We start from the raw sequence: 19,819 nt of genomic DNA on the forward strand, positions 1-19,819 counted from the left end.
TTGTAAAACAAGTTCTGTGTTTAAGATTACCCCCCCTCTCTCTCTCTCTCTCTCTCTTTCTCTCTCTCTCTCTTTCTCTCTCTCTCTCTTTCTGAACCAGGGTGCATGCTCAATTAATTGTTAAGAGGTTAGGCAAAAAAGAAAATAGGTCTGTTTACGGTAACATAGGCCCAAAAAATAGGGTCGGTAGGTCGGGATTTTTATTTATTTTTTCAAAAAACCATATTTTTACGTTATTTTGCCAAAAAAACAAAAGTTTTTTTTCCCCAAATGCCCCAAAAAAAGTCTAGGGTTGCGCGAAAAAAATAGGGTCAGTCGGGTTACCGTAACCACACCTATTTTTTGTTTTTGGCCTTAATATGTAAAATATTAAAACTTACATGGTCTGAATCTGATATAAATTAACAAGAACAAACAATAGCACACACACGCAGTGCCAACCCCCCCCCACACACACACACACACAGTGCAAACACACACACAAACAGAGTACACACACACACAGAGTGCACACATGCACCCATGCACACTGTGACACACATAGTGCACGCACACACACACACACACACACACACACACACACACAGAGTATACCAGAGACATGATATACAGCTATTCTAAAATTGACATAAATCAGATTTTATTCATATTCCCAATATGTTTTGATAATTGGGAAGAATATTTATTTATTTATTTATATATATGGGAGATTTATATAGCGCTTGACGTTCTCTAAGCGCTTTACATATTAATTTCTGCCGTGTGAGATATGGAATTTTGTACACAATATATCACGCATTCACATCGGCCAGTAAATCTCAAGCCATTACGGCGAATATTTACTTTTCACGGCCTATTATTCCAAGTCACACGGGTATTTGGTGGACATTTTTTATCTATGCCTATACAATTTTGCCAGAAAAGACCCTTTTGTCAATCGTGGGATCTTTAACGTGCATACCCCAATGTAGTGTACACGAAGGGACCTCGGTTTTTCGTCTCATCCGAAAGACTAGCACTTGAACCCACCACATGGGCTAGAAAAGGGGGAAGAAAATTGCTTACGCCCCGACCCAGGGTCGAACTCGCAACCTCTCGCTTCCGAGGCAAGTGCACTTACCACTCGGCCACCCAGTCCCGAGAAAAATATTAAGAAAATATCATGAGTCTTTCCATAAATGTAAAACATAAATGTGTCGTGTTTTTTTTTGTTTTTATAGCTGATACACGCTGAGATCAACCCTTTTGTGGACTTGTGGGAGGCAGAGGGACTGTTTCCAGCGCACACTGTCTTCAAGAAACTGGGAGAGGCAGGCTTTCTGGGCGTCACCAAACCCAAAGGTACAGTGGGACCCCTCTTTTTACATGTACAATGTACAGCCTTAAACAAATGAAAAACCAGTGATGGCGCTAGTATTTTTTCAAACCGGTTTGCAAATGACAATGTTGATGATGCAAACAGTCCTGAAAAAAACCTGTAGTCTGATCATTGGAACCAGTGAGAGTCCAACTCAGAGTACTGGTTTTGTTGTTTTACCTGCGAAAAAAACGGTAGTTCTAAAAATCAACCCGTAAGTCATACTGGCAGCCAATTTTGTTCCGGTATTTTCTGATTTCAACCGGTAAAATATCGGTAATTACCGGTTAACGCCAATAATGGAAAAACAGGTCTTGAAAAGAAGGGTGTCTTAAAATGGAGATGAATACATACATGTATAACAGATGATATGATCAGAAAATCTGAAAAAAAACAGGATATCAAAAGTAGTCATACAGTTACAATACAAGGCGTTGGTTCGATCACTACGTTCAGCAAGGGATTTATTTCCCAGAGTCAACTTTATGCAGGCTCTCCTCAGTGTCTGAACTCCCTCGTGTGCACATATGTGGACAATAAAGATCCCAAAATTACAGCGTAATTCTCAGGGCTTGGTAACAAAAATTGAACACACTCATGCTGGAAAAAGTCAAATTGGGTAGCGTGGTAGATATATATGTGACCCTCCACCACGAAATGAGTCGCATGTCACCTCGCGCGGTTCTGCGCTAGGCTTAATATAAGTCCGGGGAGTGTCTGGTAACAGTGTGAGGGTCACCTTAGTCACAGGCTTATAACTCAAACAGTTTTCGCTCTTTTCAAAAACGGTTTTCACCACTGGATAGAGCATAAAAAACACTTTATGAAAATGTAAAAATATGAAAATCATGCAAAGGTGACATGCGACTCATTCTGTGGTGGAGGGTCACATATGGCAACTCACTTTCCCCCTCTTGAAAGCAGCCCAAATTGTCATGAGGATAAGCTCACAGCACTACATGCTGTACCTTATCTTTATACGTGTACTGTCAAAACTGTTGGTTGTACTATCCAGTTTTAAAGCCATACAAACACTGCAGATGCAGGAACTTCTGTCGTCTGCAGAATCATCGTCATGTTTTGGTGAAACGAAAACTAGGCTCCTGTTTAATTGAGTAAAGAAAACTGACACTCATAATTTGTTGTGTGATATGTACCGGACTAGCAACATTTCTGGCGGGCTAGTGACTTCCTTGAAGTTACTCGCCTGGCTGGCGAGTTAACATTTTGAGATTTGGCCATCCCTGCTTAATTCCCTTGCAGAGTATGGAGGGCTGGGACTGGACTATAGCTACAGCGTGGCAGTGGCAGAGGAACTGGGCAGCATCAAGTGTGGAGGGATTCCCATGGCCATCGGGGTACAGACCGACATGACTACCCCAGCACTGGCCAAGTACAGTACTAGAACCCCCCAACACCCCCAACACCCCCCCCCCCCCTCTCCCCATGGACTCTTGCAACAAGAAAACTTTTGGAGATTCACAACACAACTGTGATCTCAGGTGATCCAGTCTTTATTACAGTGTTGTAGATGGTCGAACGTGTAGCAAAGACCTGTATGTGTACAGGTAGATATTGCGTCACCCTTGACTCACTTTTTTTATCCAATGTTCCAAATGCATACGTTGTTTTGCTCTCACCAAGACTGCAGATCTTGGCAAACGCGTAATGTAAAAACTAGATTTGATGACATTACCCGTACACGTCCTGAAAAGTGCTGATCTAGATCGTGCTAGCGTCTCAGGCAGTGATGTACATTTTTCTAGCAGCCTTTAGGACAATTGTCCTGAAGACTGAAAATCAATAGGACACAGTGTCCTGATATTGCAATTTCAATAGGACAAAAACACGACTCGTAAAACCGCATTTAAAAAGATTTTTCAGTTTAAATTCTCGGTTGACGTTGTTGTTGGTTCAGCTGAAGCCACAGTGGCTGGCGAACGCAGCATGGACATCAATGTCTGCTGATTTTTATCTGCTTTGAGCTTTTTTTTCGGACCCATGTCGTTTCTCTTTTGTTTTATTTTCGTTCGAACGCACAACGGTTTTTCCGGATATTATGACGAAAAGTAATGCCTTGCGCATGTGCGAACATGCACGGGTGGTTCCCATTGGTTTAAACGATTTATTGCTGAGTCAATGAATGCACTCGAGGCACCATATGGGTTCGGTTTTCTTTTTTTCTTCTTGATCCAACTTGAGGATAAATTAATTCAAAGAATCAGATCCCATATGGTGCCTCGTTCACTCAACAAACTGGTCACACGCAGTGCATACTTTCGCTTGGCAAAACCGAAACCAGCTTTCCTCACGCAGTGTTTACTTTCGCTTGGCAAAACCGAAACAAGCTTTCCTCTTGAAAATTGAACAGTCCGCATGTCCGCTTCATTGTCAAAAACGATCGGACCCTTGACCACTTCTTCTGTAGGTTAATCGGACCTGTGTCCTGCTGGGGTTAAAGCTATAGGTCCTGGGGAAATTGGATCGGTCAGAGACCGGAGACCGACTAAAATGTACATCACTGCTCAGGCTTTCCTTCTTTGCTCTTTGTCTCTGCTAAATGTGTCATGTGTTCTAGAACCCCCCTCCCCTGTGGAATATTACCTCTAAATCAGGCCTTAAAAATCTCTTAATATGGTGGTAAATTTACTGACCTGTTATGAACACAAAATCTGAAAGAGGAAGGACTGAAAGAGGAGGAGGGGGGGGGGAGCGGTTGTGGGCCGCAGTCTTAAATGAGAGGGTCTTGAAAGGGGGTTTAGCCGTATCAACAGTCTTGCCAGATATCTGCTCTGCACACTGATGTCAAAACAAAAAGAAAAAAGTATAGCTGCATGCAGAAGAAAAAAAAATCCACATAAATTTGAAATAGATAGACTGCTATAACGTTCCAAATTCAAGACTCAAAAAGCAAGAGAGTTTAATTTATGAAACATTTCAGAAATCACAAGATACAAAACATTGATATATAATAAGTTTTAGTTATGTGAATGTTCTGTAGCGATTGTTTATTCGTCGTTCTGTTAATTCACCTTATTTGTTTTGCGATTCTTCAATTACGACTAGTAGCGTATAAAGACAATGTTATAGTGACTGTGTCTTTTTGGGGAATACATCTGGCAATCCAAACAAGAATCACAGAAAGTATTGGAATCGACTGATAAAATAAGGGAGGTAATCTGGTATGTAAAAATAAGAGAGTAGGAATGCTGACTTTTTCCCTTGGTCTCTTGCAACAAGGAAATTAAACTCTTTGGGTGGTTCACAACACGTCGTCTGTGATCTCAGGTGATCCAGTCTCTATTGTCTCAGGCTTTGCTCTTTGTCACTGAAGTATATGTCATATTACTTGATGCTACATATGTGACCCTCCACCACGAAATGAGTCGCATGTCACCTCGCGCGGTTCTGCGCTGGGCTTAATATAAGTCCGGGGAGTGTCTGGTAACAGTGTGAGGGTCACCTTAGTCACAGGCTTATAACTCAAACAGTTTTTGCTCTTTTTTAAAATGGTTTTCACCACTGGATAGAGCATAAAAATCTCTTTATGAAAATGTACAAATATGAAAATCATGCAAAGGTGACATGCGACTCATTTCGTGGTGGAGGGTCACATATGCTCTGGGGCTTGACACGAACAGTCTGTCAACTTTGCTGTTGGTTGTCCATGGGCCGTAAAAATGCACAGAATTGCTTTCGTTTCACCGCTTAGGCAAAAAAAAAAAAAGGTCTGTTTACGGTAACATAGGCCCAAAAAATAGGGTCGGTAGGTCAGGATTTTTTTTTTCTTTTTGTTTTTTCCCCAAATGCCAAAAAAAAGTCTAGGGTCTCGCGAAAAAAATAGGGTCGGTCGGGTTACCGTAAACAGACTATTTTTTGGGGGGGGGGCCTTAGCTGTTTCTTCTCTTCTAAAACTTTGCAATCATCCGTCAATCGGCCAGAGAGACATGAGTGGAAAGGAAAAAGTAACAAACATTAGATAAGAGTTTTGAAATCAACTAAAAGCATATAGTACAGCCAAGCTTTCTGCATTATTGTGGCAGGGTTTAGCCTGGGAGAAAAAGGCAATGGGACATTTGTCCCCCTCAACCAAATTCCGATGGGACGTAGTCATAGGCAAGAAGCGCCAAAGAGGCTTGTACGCATTTTGACTAAAGATGCAAAATGGTGCAATATATGGTGCCATCAGAGAATTAGCCGCTATATCGTGTTAATTATCTCTGTATGTGTTTGAGTGTGTGTGTGTGTGTGATTCGACGTAATTTGAGTGTACATTTGGTGGCGCAGTGGTACGTAATCTCAATGTGCCCTTTGACGCACTGAAGGGAATTGTGATGGGACATTTTTAGATGTAATGCGCCAATGGCGCAGGGCGCACTAGTAATTTATGAAACCGTATTGTGGGTACATTTTTAGGTACTTAAAGATAGTAGTAGTGGGAGTAGGGATGGGGAATTTTGTTCCCATATGCCTTGCACCTTTTTAAGAGTCCCATCTCACTTTGGAATTGTGTAAGGTCTGTCATGTATAACATGCTCACAGTCTGTTTTCATCATCAATCATCAAAAAGATGTAGATTTTGAAGCCATTGTGAAGCCATTTATTTGGATTCAGTCACTGCTGTAGAACAAATAGATCTCCACAAGGCATGGCTGCTGTGGTTGGACTTGTGGAAGCTAGTGTGCGTTAACAAAACTGTCTCCTTTATGTCTCATGATACAGACTGGAACCCCCCAATTTAAGACTCCCTCTATTTTAAGACTCCCTCTATATATGAGTCTATTTTAAGACTCCCTCCATTTTAAGACTCCCTCCATTTTAAGACTCCCTCCACTTTAAAACTCCCTCCACTTTAGGACTCCCTCCATTTTAAGACTCCCTCCATTTTAAGACTCCCTCCATTTTAAGACTCCCTCCATTTTAAGACTCCCTCCATTTTAAGACTCCCTCCATTTTAAGACCCTATTTTCTCAGATTTTTTGTTCATAACCTCTGTCTTAAGACTCCCTCCTTTCAAGACTGATTTTCGGAGGTCTTAAATAGGGGGTTCCACTGTACTAATCATTTTCTCACTGAATTAATTTTTGTGCAGGTTTGGTAGTGACAAGCTGAAGAAAGAATTCCTGGCGCCGTCTATCCTTGGCGAGTTTGTGTCCTGCCTTGGTGTCAGTGAAGTGGGTTCAGGCTCCGATGTTGCCAGTAAGAGACTTTTTTTCCCTCTCTATGTCTGTATGTTGTTGTGATGGGTCTGGAACTCAGTCGGTAGCGTACTGGCTTTGTAAGCAGTTTTATCGGTGTGGGTTCGAAACGCTAGCTAGGCCATCGTTCTCAGCGCAAGTACTACCCCGCTCTTCTTGTCAATTTCACTGCTTTTGCCGTGAGCGGTGGACTGACGATGCTACGAGTATACGGTCTTGCTGCGTTGCATTGCGTTCAGTTTCATTCTGTGAGTTCGACAGCTACTTGACTAAATGTTGTATTTTCGCCTTACGCGACTTGTTTCTATCTGATTTCTTTGTACATACGTACAGTGGTACCTCTGTCTTACGACTTTGAAAGTGTTACCGAAATTCAGTCGTTATTTGGAGGGTCGTAACATGGAGGATTTGGCTTGTTATGTTCATGTCTGGGTCCGTCACTGATCCGGATTGACATGGGCGTTTTGATTGATGCCGCCCACAAAGTAATGATATTCTTTACTTAATTGGTTATGGTAACCAGTTTTGTATTCAATTAATTACCCATTCAAATACCAAGAGTTGAAGTGGTCTAACGTGAGTCTGAGAAACATGTTTAGAAATTGGTGGAAATAACAATATAACTGTTCAAGATTAATGCTTGCCTGGTATACAAATTAATTCGTCAACATTTTAATTGAGAGAGTGTTTTTGTTTTTTGTTGCTTCATGTTCGTGTTGACTTCATCTTTATTTCAATTTATTGTATGAACTTTGGTTTTTTAGTGTTTAAACCATGTACAATGTATCTGTTGATTAGTTTTTGGGGGAAGATTGAAGTTCAATATTACAAATGGGATACAAGTAATTTATTCTGGGATCACTGTATTTTAAGGATGTAATATGCAAGCAGCTAATATTGTTCTTGTAACTAGCATATACTGCAAAGAAATGTACACTTTAATTACTGCAAGTTAGTAATGAGGCGCTAGTTTTTATTTCGTATGAAGAGGGAAATAAGTTTAGGGGACAAAATCAAATGGATAAGTGAATTATTTTGAGAAACAAAACAGAAGTTGTTTCCCTAATTCTACACTGGCTCATTGATATACATTTATGATTGCGGTCGGATTATTGTTTGTTGTGTAGTGTGTGTGTGTCTTCCCGTTTGTGTGTATGTTTTTTTGCTTGCTTTTTAATTTATTAACTGTTATTTTTTATTTGCAAGCTCATGACATTTCTGACGTTAGAATGCTGTTTGACAGGCATTGAGACGAGAGCAGAAGCCAGGGGAGACGACCTGATCATAAACGGGGGAAAGATGTGGACAACCAACGGCACTCAGGCCGACTGGATGTGTCTGCTAGCCAACACCAACACCGGCCCGCCACACAAGAGTAAATCTCTCATGTGTCTGCCCATGGACTTGCCTGGTAAGTGCATGGACGTGTGTTTCTTAAGATATCTGAACATTGCAACTAAAATTTGAATTCTGATCACAAAGTAGTTGATAGACTCGGTTGTTTTGTTGTTTTTATTAAATAATCGATACAGTGGAACCCCCCTTTTAAGACCCCTCCCAAATGTAGGACTCCCCCCCCTTTTTCAGACATTACTTTTTCAGATTGTTGACAACCTCTGTAGATTGACCTTCGTTTTAATAGTCCCTCCTTGACGGGCGCTGTGGCGTGGTGGTAAGACGTCGGCCTCTTAATCGGAAGGTCGAGGGTTCAAATCCCGGCCGCGGCCGCCTGGTGGGTTAAGTGTGGAGATTTTTCCGATCTCCCAGGTCAACTTATGTGCAGACCTGCTTAGTGACTTATCCCCCTCCGTGTGTACACGCAAGCACAAGACCAAGTGCGCACCTAAAAGATCCTGTAATCCATGTCAGAGTTCGGTGGGTTATAGAAACACGAAAATACCCAGCATGCTTCCTCCGAAAGCGTCGTATGGCTGCCTAAATGGCGGGGTAAAAACGGTCATACACGTAAAATTCCACTCGTGCAAAAACACGAGTGTACGTGGGAGTTTCAGCCCACGAACGCAGAAGAAGAAAAAAGAAGAATAGTCACTCCAATTTAAGACATGATTTTCTCAGATGTGTGTATGTCTTGGAAGGACGGTCCACTGTAAACTCAGAGAGATTATATCAACAAAAAATCTAAAAAAGCAAGATCTTGAAAGGGTGTTAAGTTAAAAGGGGGCTTCCACTGTATTTGCTGCTCATCTCTGTTTGCAAAGAAGTTGAAAAACTGTGTTGCATTGGAACCCCCTTTTAAGGCGCCCCAATTTAAGACTCCCTCTTTTTTAAGACCTTGTTTTCTCAGACTTTCTGTTCATAACCTCTGTAAAATTACCCCCATTTTAAGACTGCCTCCTTTCTAAGACCCGATTTTCTCAGATTTCTGGAGGTCTTAAAAGGAGGGTTCCACTGTATTTTGTTGTTTTTATTAACTAAGCAATTACTTTGTATGATTAAATGAATCAGGCCTGAAAGTGGCGAGTATTTTTACTCGCCATGGCGAGTAGAAACATGTAACTGGCGAGTAAAAATTTTCATCTACTCGCCACATGCGAGTAAAGATGCTGAAACAAATTGTTGGTTTGGCTGGTAAAGTTTGCTCTCTGGCTAGTACATTTTCAGAATCACTAGCCAAAGGCTAGTACACCATTTTTTGGACTTTCAGGGCTGTGAATGTTCTTTTTTTAAAGGTGTTCACATTACGAAGAAGATCGACAAGCTTGGCATGTGGAGTTCGGACACGGCCCAGGTGTTCTTTGAGGACGTGCGAGTGCCCAGGTCACACATCATCGGGGAGGAGGGCATGGGCTTCACGTACCAGATGCTGCAGTTCCAGGAGGAACGTCTGTGGGGGACAGCTGCAGGTAACACTTGATTATTCCAACAGATGATGAAGACAATAATAATAATAATAATAATAATAATAATAATAATAATAATGACAGCTTATAGATATTGCACGAACCATAGTAATCTATTCTCTCCGCGCTTTACATATTAACTATGAATAGAGGGAGTCTTAAAATGGATGTAAATTTACAGAGGTTATGAAGAGAACATGTGAACAAATAGTCTTAAAATGGAGGTAAATTTACAGAGGTTATGAAGAGAACATGTGAACAAATAGTCTTAAAATGGAGGTAAATTTACAGAGGTTATGAGGAGAACATGTGAACAAACAGTCTTAAAATGGAGGTATAAATCTACAGAGGTTATGAAGAGAACATGTGAACAAACAGTCTTAAAATGGAGGTAATTAAATCTACAGAGGTTATGAAGAGAACATGTGAACAAACAGTCTTAAAATGGAGGTAATTAAATCTACAGAGGTTATGAAGAGAACATATGTGAACAAACAGAGTCTTGAAATGGAAGCAGTCTTAAATTGAGGGGACTCTTGAAAAGGAAGGGTCCACTGACACTGTCCGGGAGGGGGCTTGGGGACATCTGCAGGGATAATTATAGTAATCAGAACGGGTGAGTGAGGGCATGAGGGTGAAAATCTCTCCACAAGTTTATTCATAATATTTTTTTAATTTTACTCTTTAATTAAAAAGGAAAAAAAATTGGGGGGTGGGGGGGGGGGGGGGGGGGGGGTAAGTAGCTAATTAGGAGGTATTGAGGAAAGTTTGTGTCAAGAACACACTAACTGACAAAGTGATATTGATTAGACCTTCTAAAACTTTGAGCCCACAAAATCGCAGTTTTGCAGCTAAGGCAGCTCTAGTGCAGACTTGCAAGCACGTACACAGATGACACTTCCATGCAAGCACTTTCATCATGCAGGGGCGGATCAGTTCATTTTATGGGGGGGGGGGGGGGGGGGTTCCAAAAGTATATTGTGAAGATATGGGTGTGAAAGCGCGAAGCGCCGAACCGACGGCGCAAAGCGCCTAGCTTGCTAGGGGGGTCCGGGGGCATGTCCCCCCTGAACATTTTGAAAAAAGGATGCAAAATGGTGCAATCTAGTGCATTCTGAGGATGATCATTACCAGTTTCAGGCAGCAGATTTTGTCACTGATCAATACCCCAAAAATTGAAACTCAATGTAAAATAAAGAAATGCACCATACAAATATTTTTATTTTTTGGCTGGGGGGGGGGGGGGGGGGGGGGGACGGTTCCGGAAACACCAGAAACACCCCCCCCCCCCCCCCTCGTCCGCCCCTGTCATGGATAATTTGACTGATCACTCTTATGTCAATAGGGAAGAGGACATTATTTGCATTGATGTGTGACACAGAGAGAGAGAGAGAGAGAGAGAGAGAGAGAGAGAGAGAGAGAGAGAGAGAGAGAGAGAGAGAGAGAGAGAGAGAGAGAGAAAGAGAGAGAGAGAGAGAGAGAGAGAGAGAGAGAGAGAGAGAGAGAGAGAGTGTATGTGTGTCTGTGTGTGTGTGTGAGAGCTTGTCCTTGTGTTTGTGCTTGCAAGGGTCTTAGCTGTCCTTGCAAGGGTTTGTATCACTAGCAAGCGCCACACATTGTTTTCCAGTTGTTATAATTAACCTCTTCTTTTTACATTTGACTAAATGTTTTAACATAGAGGGGGGAATCGAGACGAGGGTCGTGGTGTATGTGTGTGTGTGTCTGTCTGTCTGTCTGTCTGTGTGTGTGTGTAGAGCGATTCAGACTAAACTACTGGGCCGATCTTTATGAAATTTGACATGAGAGTTCCTGGGTATGATATCCTCGGACGTTTTTTCCATTTTTTCGATATAAACCTTTGATGACGTCATATCCGGCTTTTTGTAAAAGTTGAGGCGGCACTGTCACACCCTCATTTTTCCATTTCCATTGAAATTTTGGCAAAGCAATCTTCGACGAAGGCCGGGGTTTGGTATTGCATTTCAGCTTGGTGGCTTAAAAACTAATGAGTGAGTTTGGTCATTAAAAATCGGAAACTTGTAATTAAAATTATTTTTTAATTAAACGATCCAAAAACAATTTCATCTTATTCTTCGTCATTTTCTGATTCCAAAAACATATACATATGTTATATTTGGATTAAAAACAAGCTCTGAAAATTAAAAATATAAAAATTATGATCAAAATTAAATTTCCGAAATCGTTTTAAAAACTATTTCATCTTATTCCTTGTCGGTTCCTGATTCCAAAAACATATAGATATGATATGTTTGGATTAAAAACACGCTCAGAAAGTTAAAACGAAGAGAGGTACAGTAAAGCGTGCTATGAAGCACAGCGCAATCGCTACCGCGCCAAACAGGCTCGTCACTTTCACTGCCTTTTGCACTAGCGGCGGACTACGTTCAGTTTCATTCTGTGAGTTCCACAGCTTGACTAAATGTAGTAATTTCGCCTTACGTGACTTGTTTCTTTCTTCAGCGATTCTACCAATGCAGAAGCTGATAGCTGAAACAATCCAGTACACAAGAGAGAGGAAGGCGTTCGGTCAGCCCATTCTGAACAACCAGACAGTACACTTCACTCTGGCTGAGCTTGAGACAGAAGTTGAGCTGTTGCGAGCGCTTCTCTACAGATCTGTTTGTGAGTTTAAATTGTAGTTCTAAGAACAGGGCTTCCCAAAGTGCGCATCCCGGCGTCCTATAGGCATTATAAGCCCAGATTACCTACTAGAAATTCATGGAGGGGTTCCCGGGACGCACTAAACCTATAAAGAGCGGGTCGGGGGATGCACTAAATTTTTGTTGTTGTGCGTCCCGTAGGTACTGTAGTCAACAGCTAACATTGAACCGGCACGGTTGGCCTAGTGGTAAGGCGTCCGCCCCGTGATCGGGAGGTCGTGGGTTGGAACCCCGGCCGGGTCATAAAATTGGCAATCTAGTGGCCCACCTGGCGTCTGGCATTATGGGGTTAGTGCTAGGACTGGTTGGTCCGGTGTCAGAATAATGTGACTGGGTGAGACATGAAGCCTGTGCTGCGACTTCTGTCTTGTGTGTGGCGCACGTAAAATGTCAAAGCAGCACCGCCCTGATATGGCCCTTCGTGGTCGGCTGGGTGTTAAGCAAACAAACAAACAAACAAACAAACAGCTAACATTACAAAAATAAGACCAGAAGTCAAGTTGACTTTAAAGTGCACAGACAAACAAGTAAACAAGAAGTTAGCTTGATCGAATGGGGTGGGGATGTAGCTCAGTTGGTAGCGCGCTGGATTTGTATCCGCAGTTGGCCGCTGTCAGTGTGAGTTCGTCCCCACGTTCGGCGAGAGATTTATTTCTCAGAGTCAACTTTGTGTGCAGACTCTCCTCGGTGTCCGAACACCCCCATGTGTACACGCAAGCACAAGACCAAGTGCGCACGAAAAAGATCCTGTAATCCATGTCAGAGTTCGGTGGGTTATAGAAACACGAACATACCCAGCATGCTTCCTCCGAAAACGGCGTATGGCTGCCTAAATGGCGGGGTAAAAAACGGCCATACACGTAAAACTCCACCCGTGCAAAAAACACGAGTGTACGAGGGAGTTTCAGCCCACGAACGCAGAAGAAGAAGAAGAAGATTGGCTTGATCGAATGTATCAGCTAACAAGCTAATTGTTCTTGTTACTTGTTTGTCTGTGCACTTAACTATGTATTTTTTTTGTCAATAACAAACTTTCTTGTTTTTTGATTCTGAATTTTGGAACGTTGGCAGTCTCTTTGTGTTTGGATTTGCTTTCAGTACTGTATATCCAAGGCAACGACGTGACCAAACTTGCGTCTATGTGCAAGCTAAAGGCGGGGCGACTGGCCAGAGAGTTGACCGACAAGTGTCTGCAGTTCTGGGGCGGCATGGGCTTCACCAGTCAGGTGCTGGTCAGCAGATTCTATAGGTCAGTCTGTTCAAATGTTTTGGGTAAAAGAGGTACCCTTAGGCACAAAAAAAAATTGTTGGTTTAGGGTAACCCGACCGACCCTATTTTTTCCCCCCCTGACCCTAAAACTTTTTTTTATTTCTAAAAAAACACACACACAAAAAAACCAACTTTTGGCACATTTTGCAAACCTAACCGAGACTAAGTGAAGTAACCTCCTTGAGCTCAACAACACACGTGACAGTTGACCAACAACAACAACAACAACAAAAATGCTGACCTACCAACCCTATTTTTACATTTAGTCAAGTTTTGACCAAACTACTGGACCGATCTTTATGAAATTTGACATGAGAGTTCCTGGGAATGATATCCCCGGACTTTTTTTTTCTTTTTTTCGATAAATGTCTTTGATGACGTCATATCCGTGTGAATGAATGCAAATGCGCTGGTACGCTATCACACAGAAACAAACACAACTCCAAATGTAGGTTCCCTCCACTGTATTAATCAGCTATGACAACATACACACAAATACACTCAATCATGTACATATAAAGGTTAAGTACTCAAAATCCAGTACTCACAGTTTTGGTAGGCAAAAACACTCGAGATGACAATCTCGTACACAATTGCAGTGACAAAACTCTATCCTTCACTGAGGTATAAAACTACAAAAACAGTCTGTGAACTCACAGGCACACGATATCTAGTTTACAGGTATCTACTCACGGCTCGTGTGTAGTCAACAAAAAAAACCAGTTATAGTTTCTACTACGGCAGACTTAAAACACCGTCTGTTCTGTCTACTAAGTATTCCTTATCTCTTAAGTAATTAAGATATTGTAGACATATTTTAATTCTGGTCATACGCAGAATTACACAGCTTCTATTGCTGTTCACTAGGAAATGTATTTTACTACTAATTCCTGCTACTGGTGACCTCGGTCTACTCAGTTTCTACCGTCCTGTGACCAATATGGTCCAACTCTACGGACAAAAATAACCGTGCACTAGCTTCTAGAAATCCCGTCGAATCTCAGCTATGCGAGTCTAAAGGGTTAATATTCCGGCGGCTGCTCAGATCCTTAGTACTGTCATCTGGCCGCTATTTTCCTTTAGGACCGGTTACACGACGCACTGTTAAGTGCTCTACTCGGGCTTCCTTTCTCCCGGTCGATTCCCGTGACAACCCCTCCCTGTCGCTGGACAGTGGTTAAGTGTAACGATATCTTCGTTGCGATTTACAACTTCAACTCTCTCGGCCAGTGAGTTGAATTTACAATCCGTGCGCCACACAATTTACTACGTCACTCTGTTATCTCTGGTTAGCGCTCTCAAAGCATGGAGGCTATCACTATAAACTTTGCTTGTCAATGTTATTCGTGATTTCCTTCACAATCCGGCTTTTTGTAAAAGTTGAGGCGGCACTGTCACACCCTCATTTTTCACTCAAATTGATTGAAATTTTGGCCAAGCAATCTTCGACGAAGGCCGGACTTCGGTATTGCATTTCAGCTTGGTGGCTGAAAAATTAATCAATGACTTTGGTCATTAAAAATCTGAAAATTGTAAAAAAAAATAAAAAATTATAAAACGATCCAAATTTACGTTCATCTTATTCTTGATCATTTCCTGATTCCAAAAACATATAAATATGTTATATTTGGATTAAAAACAAGCTCTGAAAATTACAAATATAAAAAGTATGATCAAAATTAAATGTTCAAAATCAATTCAAAAACACTTTCATCTTATTCCTTGTCGGTTCCTGATTCCAAAAACATATAGATATGATATGTTTGGATTAAAAACACACTCAGAAAGTTAAAACGAAGAGAGGTACAGTAAAGCCTGCTATGAAGCACAGCGCAACCGCTACCGCGCCAAACAGGCTCGTCACTTTCACTGCCTTTTGCACTAGCGGCGGACTACGTTCAGTTTCATTCTGTGAGTTCCACAGCTTGACTAAATGTAGTAATTTCGCCTTACGCGACTTGTTAATTACTTGTACTTGTGTGTGTCTGTCTATCCATCTGTCCGTCCGTTTATCCATCCAGAGACATAAGCGGGTATAGTATTAGTGAGAGTTATTCGGAACCATCCTCCTGGCACCTGAGAGAATAACAAGCATTAAAATGAGCAAGGGACTTTCATCCTCAAACTAATTATGAATTTTTTAATTTTTTTTTATTTGTATTTGTTGGCCTTTCAGCCATTGTCCTTTTAATTCCTATAATTATTGGTCTGTCTCCGATTGTATAAAATGAATTTTTTTTTTTTTTTTTTTTTGTTGCAGAGACTTCCGCCTGTTGTCAATTGGAGGTGGAGCAGATGAGGTCATGCTGTCAATCATATGCAAATACATGGATACGTTGCCCCGCCCTCCCAAGAGGCCTTGAAGCCATTAATTCCTCACAAGAAAGTAAAAGTGAAGGAGCAGAGGGAAAGGAGAATTCAAAGACTAAAACTCAGTATTTGCAATGAATTTTTTAAATTTTTTTTATTTGTATTTGTTGGCCTTTCAGCCATTGTCCTTTTAATTCCTATAATTATTGGTCTGTCTCCAATTGTATAAAATGAAATTGTATATATGTACATTGTAACTGCACAGAAGTATTGATAAATTGTATCCCTGTGGTTAAAATGGGCGGTTCTCTGGTGAGGTTATGTCCCTTCTTTCTTTCAGCTGGTAACTGGCGCCACCTCGCGTCAAGATCACAGGAGTTGTCTCGCGTTATCACCCCAGAAGCACTCATTGTGTGCATTTCATCCAGGCCAGGACAATACATATGAATGAATGAAAAACCGGCACGGTTGGCCTAGTGGTAAGACGTCCGCCCTGTGATCGGGAGGTCGTGGGTTCGAACCCCGGCCGGGTCATACCTAAGACTTTAAAATTGGCAATCTAGTGGCTGCTCCGCCTGGCGTCTGGCATTATGGGGTTAGTGCTAGGACTGGTTGGTCCGGTGTCAGAATAATGTGACTGGGTGAGACATGAATGAAGCCTGTACTGCGACTTCTGTCTTGTGTGTGGCGCACGTTATATGTCAAAGCAGCACCGCCCTGATATGGCCCTTTGTGGTCGGCTGGGCGTTAAGCAAACAAACAAATGAATGAAAGTAAACTAAAACATTCATATTCTTATGCGCTTGTCAAGACATGAATTTTAATGCCACACAAGCCATCACCATGGTTTCCTTTATACAACGAGCATTATAAACAGAGTTTTGTGTTGTGAACTAATATTGATAAGAAATAGTCTGTTTTGACAATTCTATTTCCTGGTGTCTTTTGCTCAAGTTTAAAACATGTGATTTGAAAGAACATATCAGTAGCAACTGTTTTATTTATGAATTTTATTGCAGTAATTTCAGAAACCAACTTTTTCTATTCATTTATCACTTAAAAATTAAGATTCAGTGTAAAACATGTTGATAAATGATTATGGATAAATTGGTTATGAATTTTTTTTTACACAAATTTATGATAAGTGGTTAAAGTTAATTAATATCATATCACTGTTCACTGATTGCACCTGTAGTGTGTTTTTGGAATTATGATAATCCAATCAATGTTGTAACAAGACAATGGAAAATAAAGTGTGCAGGGATTTCATGTACTATATTAACAGCTATTGTGTTTTCAGCGTAGCAATAGTATTTAGACGAGACAAGTATAATGCCGACGAGTCGAAGACGAGTCGCATTATACTTGTTCGAGTCTAAATATCGGACCCTATTGCTACGATGAAAACACAATAGCGTTTATATAGCTATTCTGACATTAAATTCTGTGTTAAAATCATGTTTTTGTCAGCAACAAGTACCGGTCCAGAAAGGTCCATGTCGTTGATTGCAGACGACGGTTCCCTTTCCGCATGAAGCCACGGAAATAACCGAACATTGAAAAACCCACGGACATGTATTACGGAGAAAACTCGAGATAACCGGATGTTTAGCATACATCAATATGCTAGGAATCATATGACGTCATGACATATCATGCTTGCCTACGTAGATTGTATGTTCGAAAGTCTGACTTCTGTTGGGAATTCACGTGGTGAAGACTGCGGTAAATCTGTAGATGATAAGAGAACAAGGATTGTCTCAGAAGAAACGACTAAATGTTTCAGACCGGTAACTTCATTTCAACATTGCACTATACAATGGACGTTCTCTGTGACAGGAGAGTTTGCTGATTTAATCACATATTCTTACTCCAATTCTTATGAATGCATTGACTTTAGTCCCACATGCTAGATGTCGAAAAACCTCTCAAATTACCTGCCCTTAGTAGGGTGGTAACCAAGCTAAAAGCGACGCCATAGCCGTTGCTATGGCCTGACCTTGCTCGGTTACCCATAACACCCTGCGCACCACGTGAGCGCCAGCATCCGTAATAATCATTCTCGACTTTCGACAACACACGGTGGACGTGTCCGAATTTCGCTCTCACTTTTGGCCTTCACATGCCTGCTCGTCCTTGAGGCTAGCCGGTTCTTGGGGGTCTACCTGTCCGTCTACCTTTTGGTGAGATCTTTCCTGTGTATGTTTGGTATAAATGTTGATAGCTTTGTGTTGAACACGCACGCAGAAGTTTTTGTTCTGGGTGACTGTTTTTCGCCGGTCTTAAAATGGCCGACAACAAAGCTAAACTTGGCGCGAGACTGGAAGGTGACAAGGCTCTTAGCCTGGTTTAGAAAACTATACCTAAGAGTAGCCTAAGAACTTTGATTTGCCTATTATGCGGGTCGTAGATCCGTCAAACAGCACTTCTTTTTATGTTCCTATCCCTCCGAGGGTGGGTTCAGTTCTTTCACAGCTCGCTTCCCCTGTTGGGGTTAATCAGCCTTTAGGCTCCTTATAGACTTTTTGTTGGATCGTCGTCGGTGCGACTGATGGGGGGGGGGGGGGGTGGCCGTGTGGCTATTCTTTCCCCTTTCTCTGAGTAAGAGGAATCAGTCAATGTCCTCCTTTTGGGGGGACTTAACGATGTTTTGGTCTGTATTTTCAGCTGTTTCAGGCGCGATCGGCGGTTCCCGCCCTCCCGTTCGTCAGCTTCGCACTGTGGTCAAGTGCAAATGGCCTGTTCGGTTCAGCCCGTTTTTTGCCTCTGGTGGCTCTGGGCTGTTCTCGAGCACCCCTTCCTTTCGGAGGGGGGGCCTGCTCCCTGCCTGCGTTTAATCACTCTGATTACCGCCGGTACTTCACAGTGTGTTACGCAGCCCCCCGCCAATGGGGGGGGATAGGGGGGGGCGCTCCTGCGTCGCACCGTCGCCTGGTGCAAACGGCCAGTTCGGTTCAGTCCTTTCTGCCACTGGTAGACTGGGTTGTTCGCGAGCACTCTCTCCTTTAGGAGAGGGGGCCAGCTCCCCGCCTGCTTTGGCCGCTCGGCTTGCTTTATAACAGCACTGCTGGGTCGGTCATGCAGCCCCCTTACCGTGAGGAAGGGGGAGTGGGGGGGCACGGTAAGTCACGGCCAGGGCTTGTCCCACTCTGCCCTTTGCGGGCAGGGGGCCGTGTTAGCTTCCCACCCTTTCCCGCCCCCCGGGCGCGTTCGGGTGGCGGCTTTCCAGGCGACGTTACATACCCCTTCTCTGCTCCATTTGGGGCAGGGTGGGGGGGGGGGGGGGGGGGGGGTATCAGTGGCTCACTCTTTCCCGCCCACCGGGCAGGATCGGGTGGGGGCTGGAGTAGCGTTCCACCCTTTCCCTCCCTCTGGGTTGGACGGGGTGGGCGCTGTTGGACTGTCTTCACAGTCTGTACCTCTATTGTCCTGGCCCGACAATCGTTCGCCTCCCCTATCGGGGTGGGCGGGCGGTGGGCTATAGGACTACAGCAGGTGGACGGAGGGGGGTCGGCCGTTGCTCGGTTCGTCTCTCTCCGTCGCTCTTACTGCTGTGACGAGCCACCCCCCTCCCCATCTGGGGCATGGAGTGGCTCAGGCCTTTCTACACAGCGGGGGTGCTATGTACGGCTTTCCGGGCTACGTTACATACTCCTTCTCTGCTCCTTTTGGGACAGGTGGCTGTGTTAGCTGCCCGCGTTTGTCGCGGGTCCACCCTTTCCCTCCCTCTGGGTTGGACGGGGTGGGCGCTGTTAGACTGTCTTCACAGTCTGTGCCTCTATGGCCTGGCCTGACAATCGGTCTCCTCATCTATCGAGGCCTTTCTACACAGCGGGGGTGCTATGTACGGCTTTCCAGGCTACGTTACATACTCCTTCTCTGCTCCATTTGGGACAGGTGGCTGTGTTAGCTGCCCGCGCTCGTCGCGGGTAGCGGTCGCGGAACAATGAGCTTGACTCTCTTTTGTTCTCGGCAGGGGGTCTCGCACAGTGGTCAGGGAACAATGAGCTTTGCTCCGTTTTGTTCTCTGCACGGGCGGTGCCGGCTGTCTACCTGGGACAGGCGGAGACAGAATATACTCTTTCTCTCCAGTCTCCCATTCTTTGTATTCACAATGGTCTGCGGGGACTCGGCTATAGTAT

The 19,819-nt window shown here is 43.1% G+C and overlaps 1 protein-coding gene across 1 annotated transcript in view; it reads left to right on the forward strand.

The window, feature by feature from the left end:
* Positions 1-18,528, forward strand: part of LOC138947746 (probable acyl-CoA dehydrogenase 6) — a 19,109-nt gene extending 581 nt beyond the window's left edge. The window contains exons 2-9 of the mRNA XM_070319294.1: positions 1,221-1,341; positions 2,621-2,750; positions 6,450-6,556; positions 7,799-7,966; positions 9,246-9,419; positions 11,898-12,059; positions 13,196-13,346; positions 15,628-18,528. Coding sequence (XP_070175395.1) covers positions 1,221-1,341; positions 2,621-2,750; positions 6,450-6,556; positions 7,799-7,966; positions 9,246-9,419; positions 11,898-12,059; positions 13,196-13,346; positions 15,628-15,730 — 1,116 coding nt within the window. The 3' untranslated portion in view covers positions 15,731-18,528. The remainder of the gene's footprint in view (positions 1-1,220; positions 1,342-2,620; positions 2,751-6,449; positions 6,557-7,798; positions 7,967-9,245; positions 9,420-11,897; positions 12,060-13,195; positions 13,347-15,627) is intronic.
* Positions 18,529-19,819: the final 1,291 nt, after the last annotated feature.

Source organism: Littorina saxatilis, linkage group LG14, assembly GCF_037325665.1.
Source record: "Littorina saxatilis isolate snail1 linkage group LG14, US_GU_Lsax_2.0, whole genome shotgun sequence".
In the NCBI taxonomy this organism is placed as follows: domain Eukaryota; kingdom Metazoa; phylum Mollusca; class Gastropoda; order Littorinimorpha; family Littorinidae; genus Littorina; species Littorina saxatilis.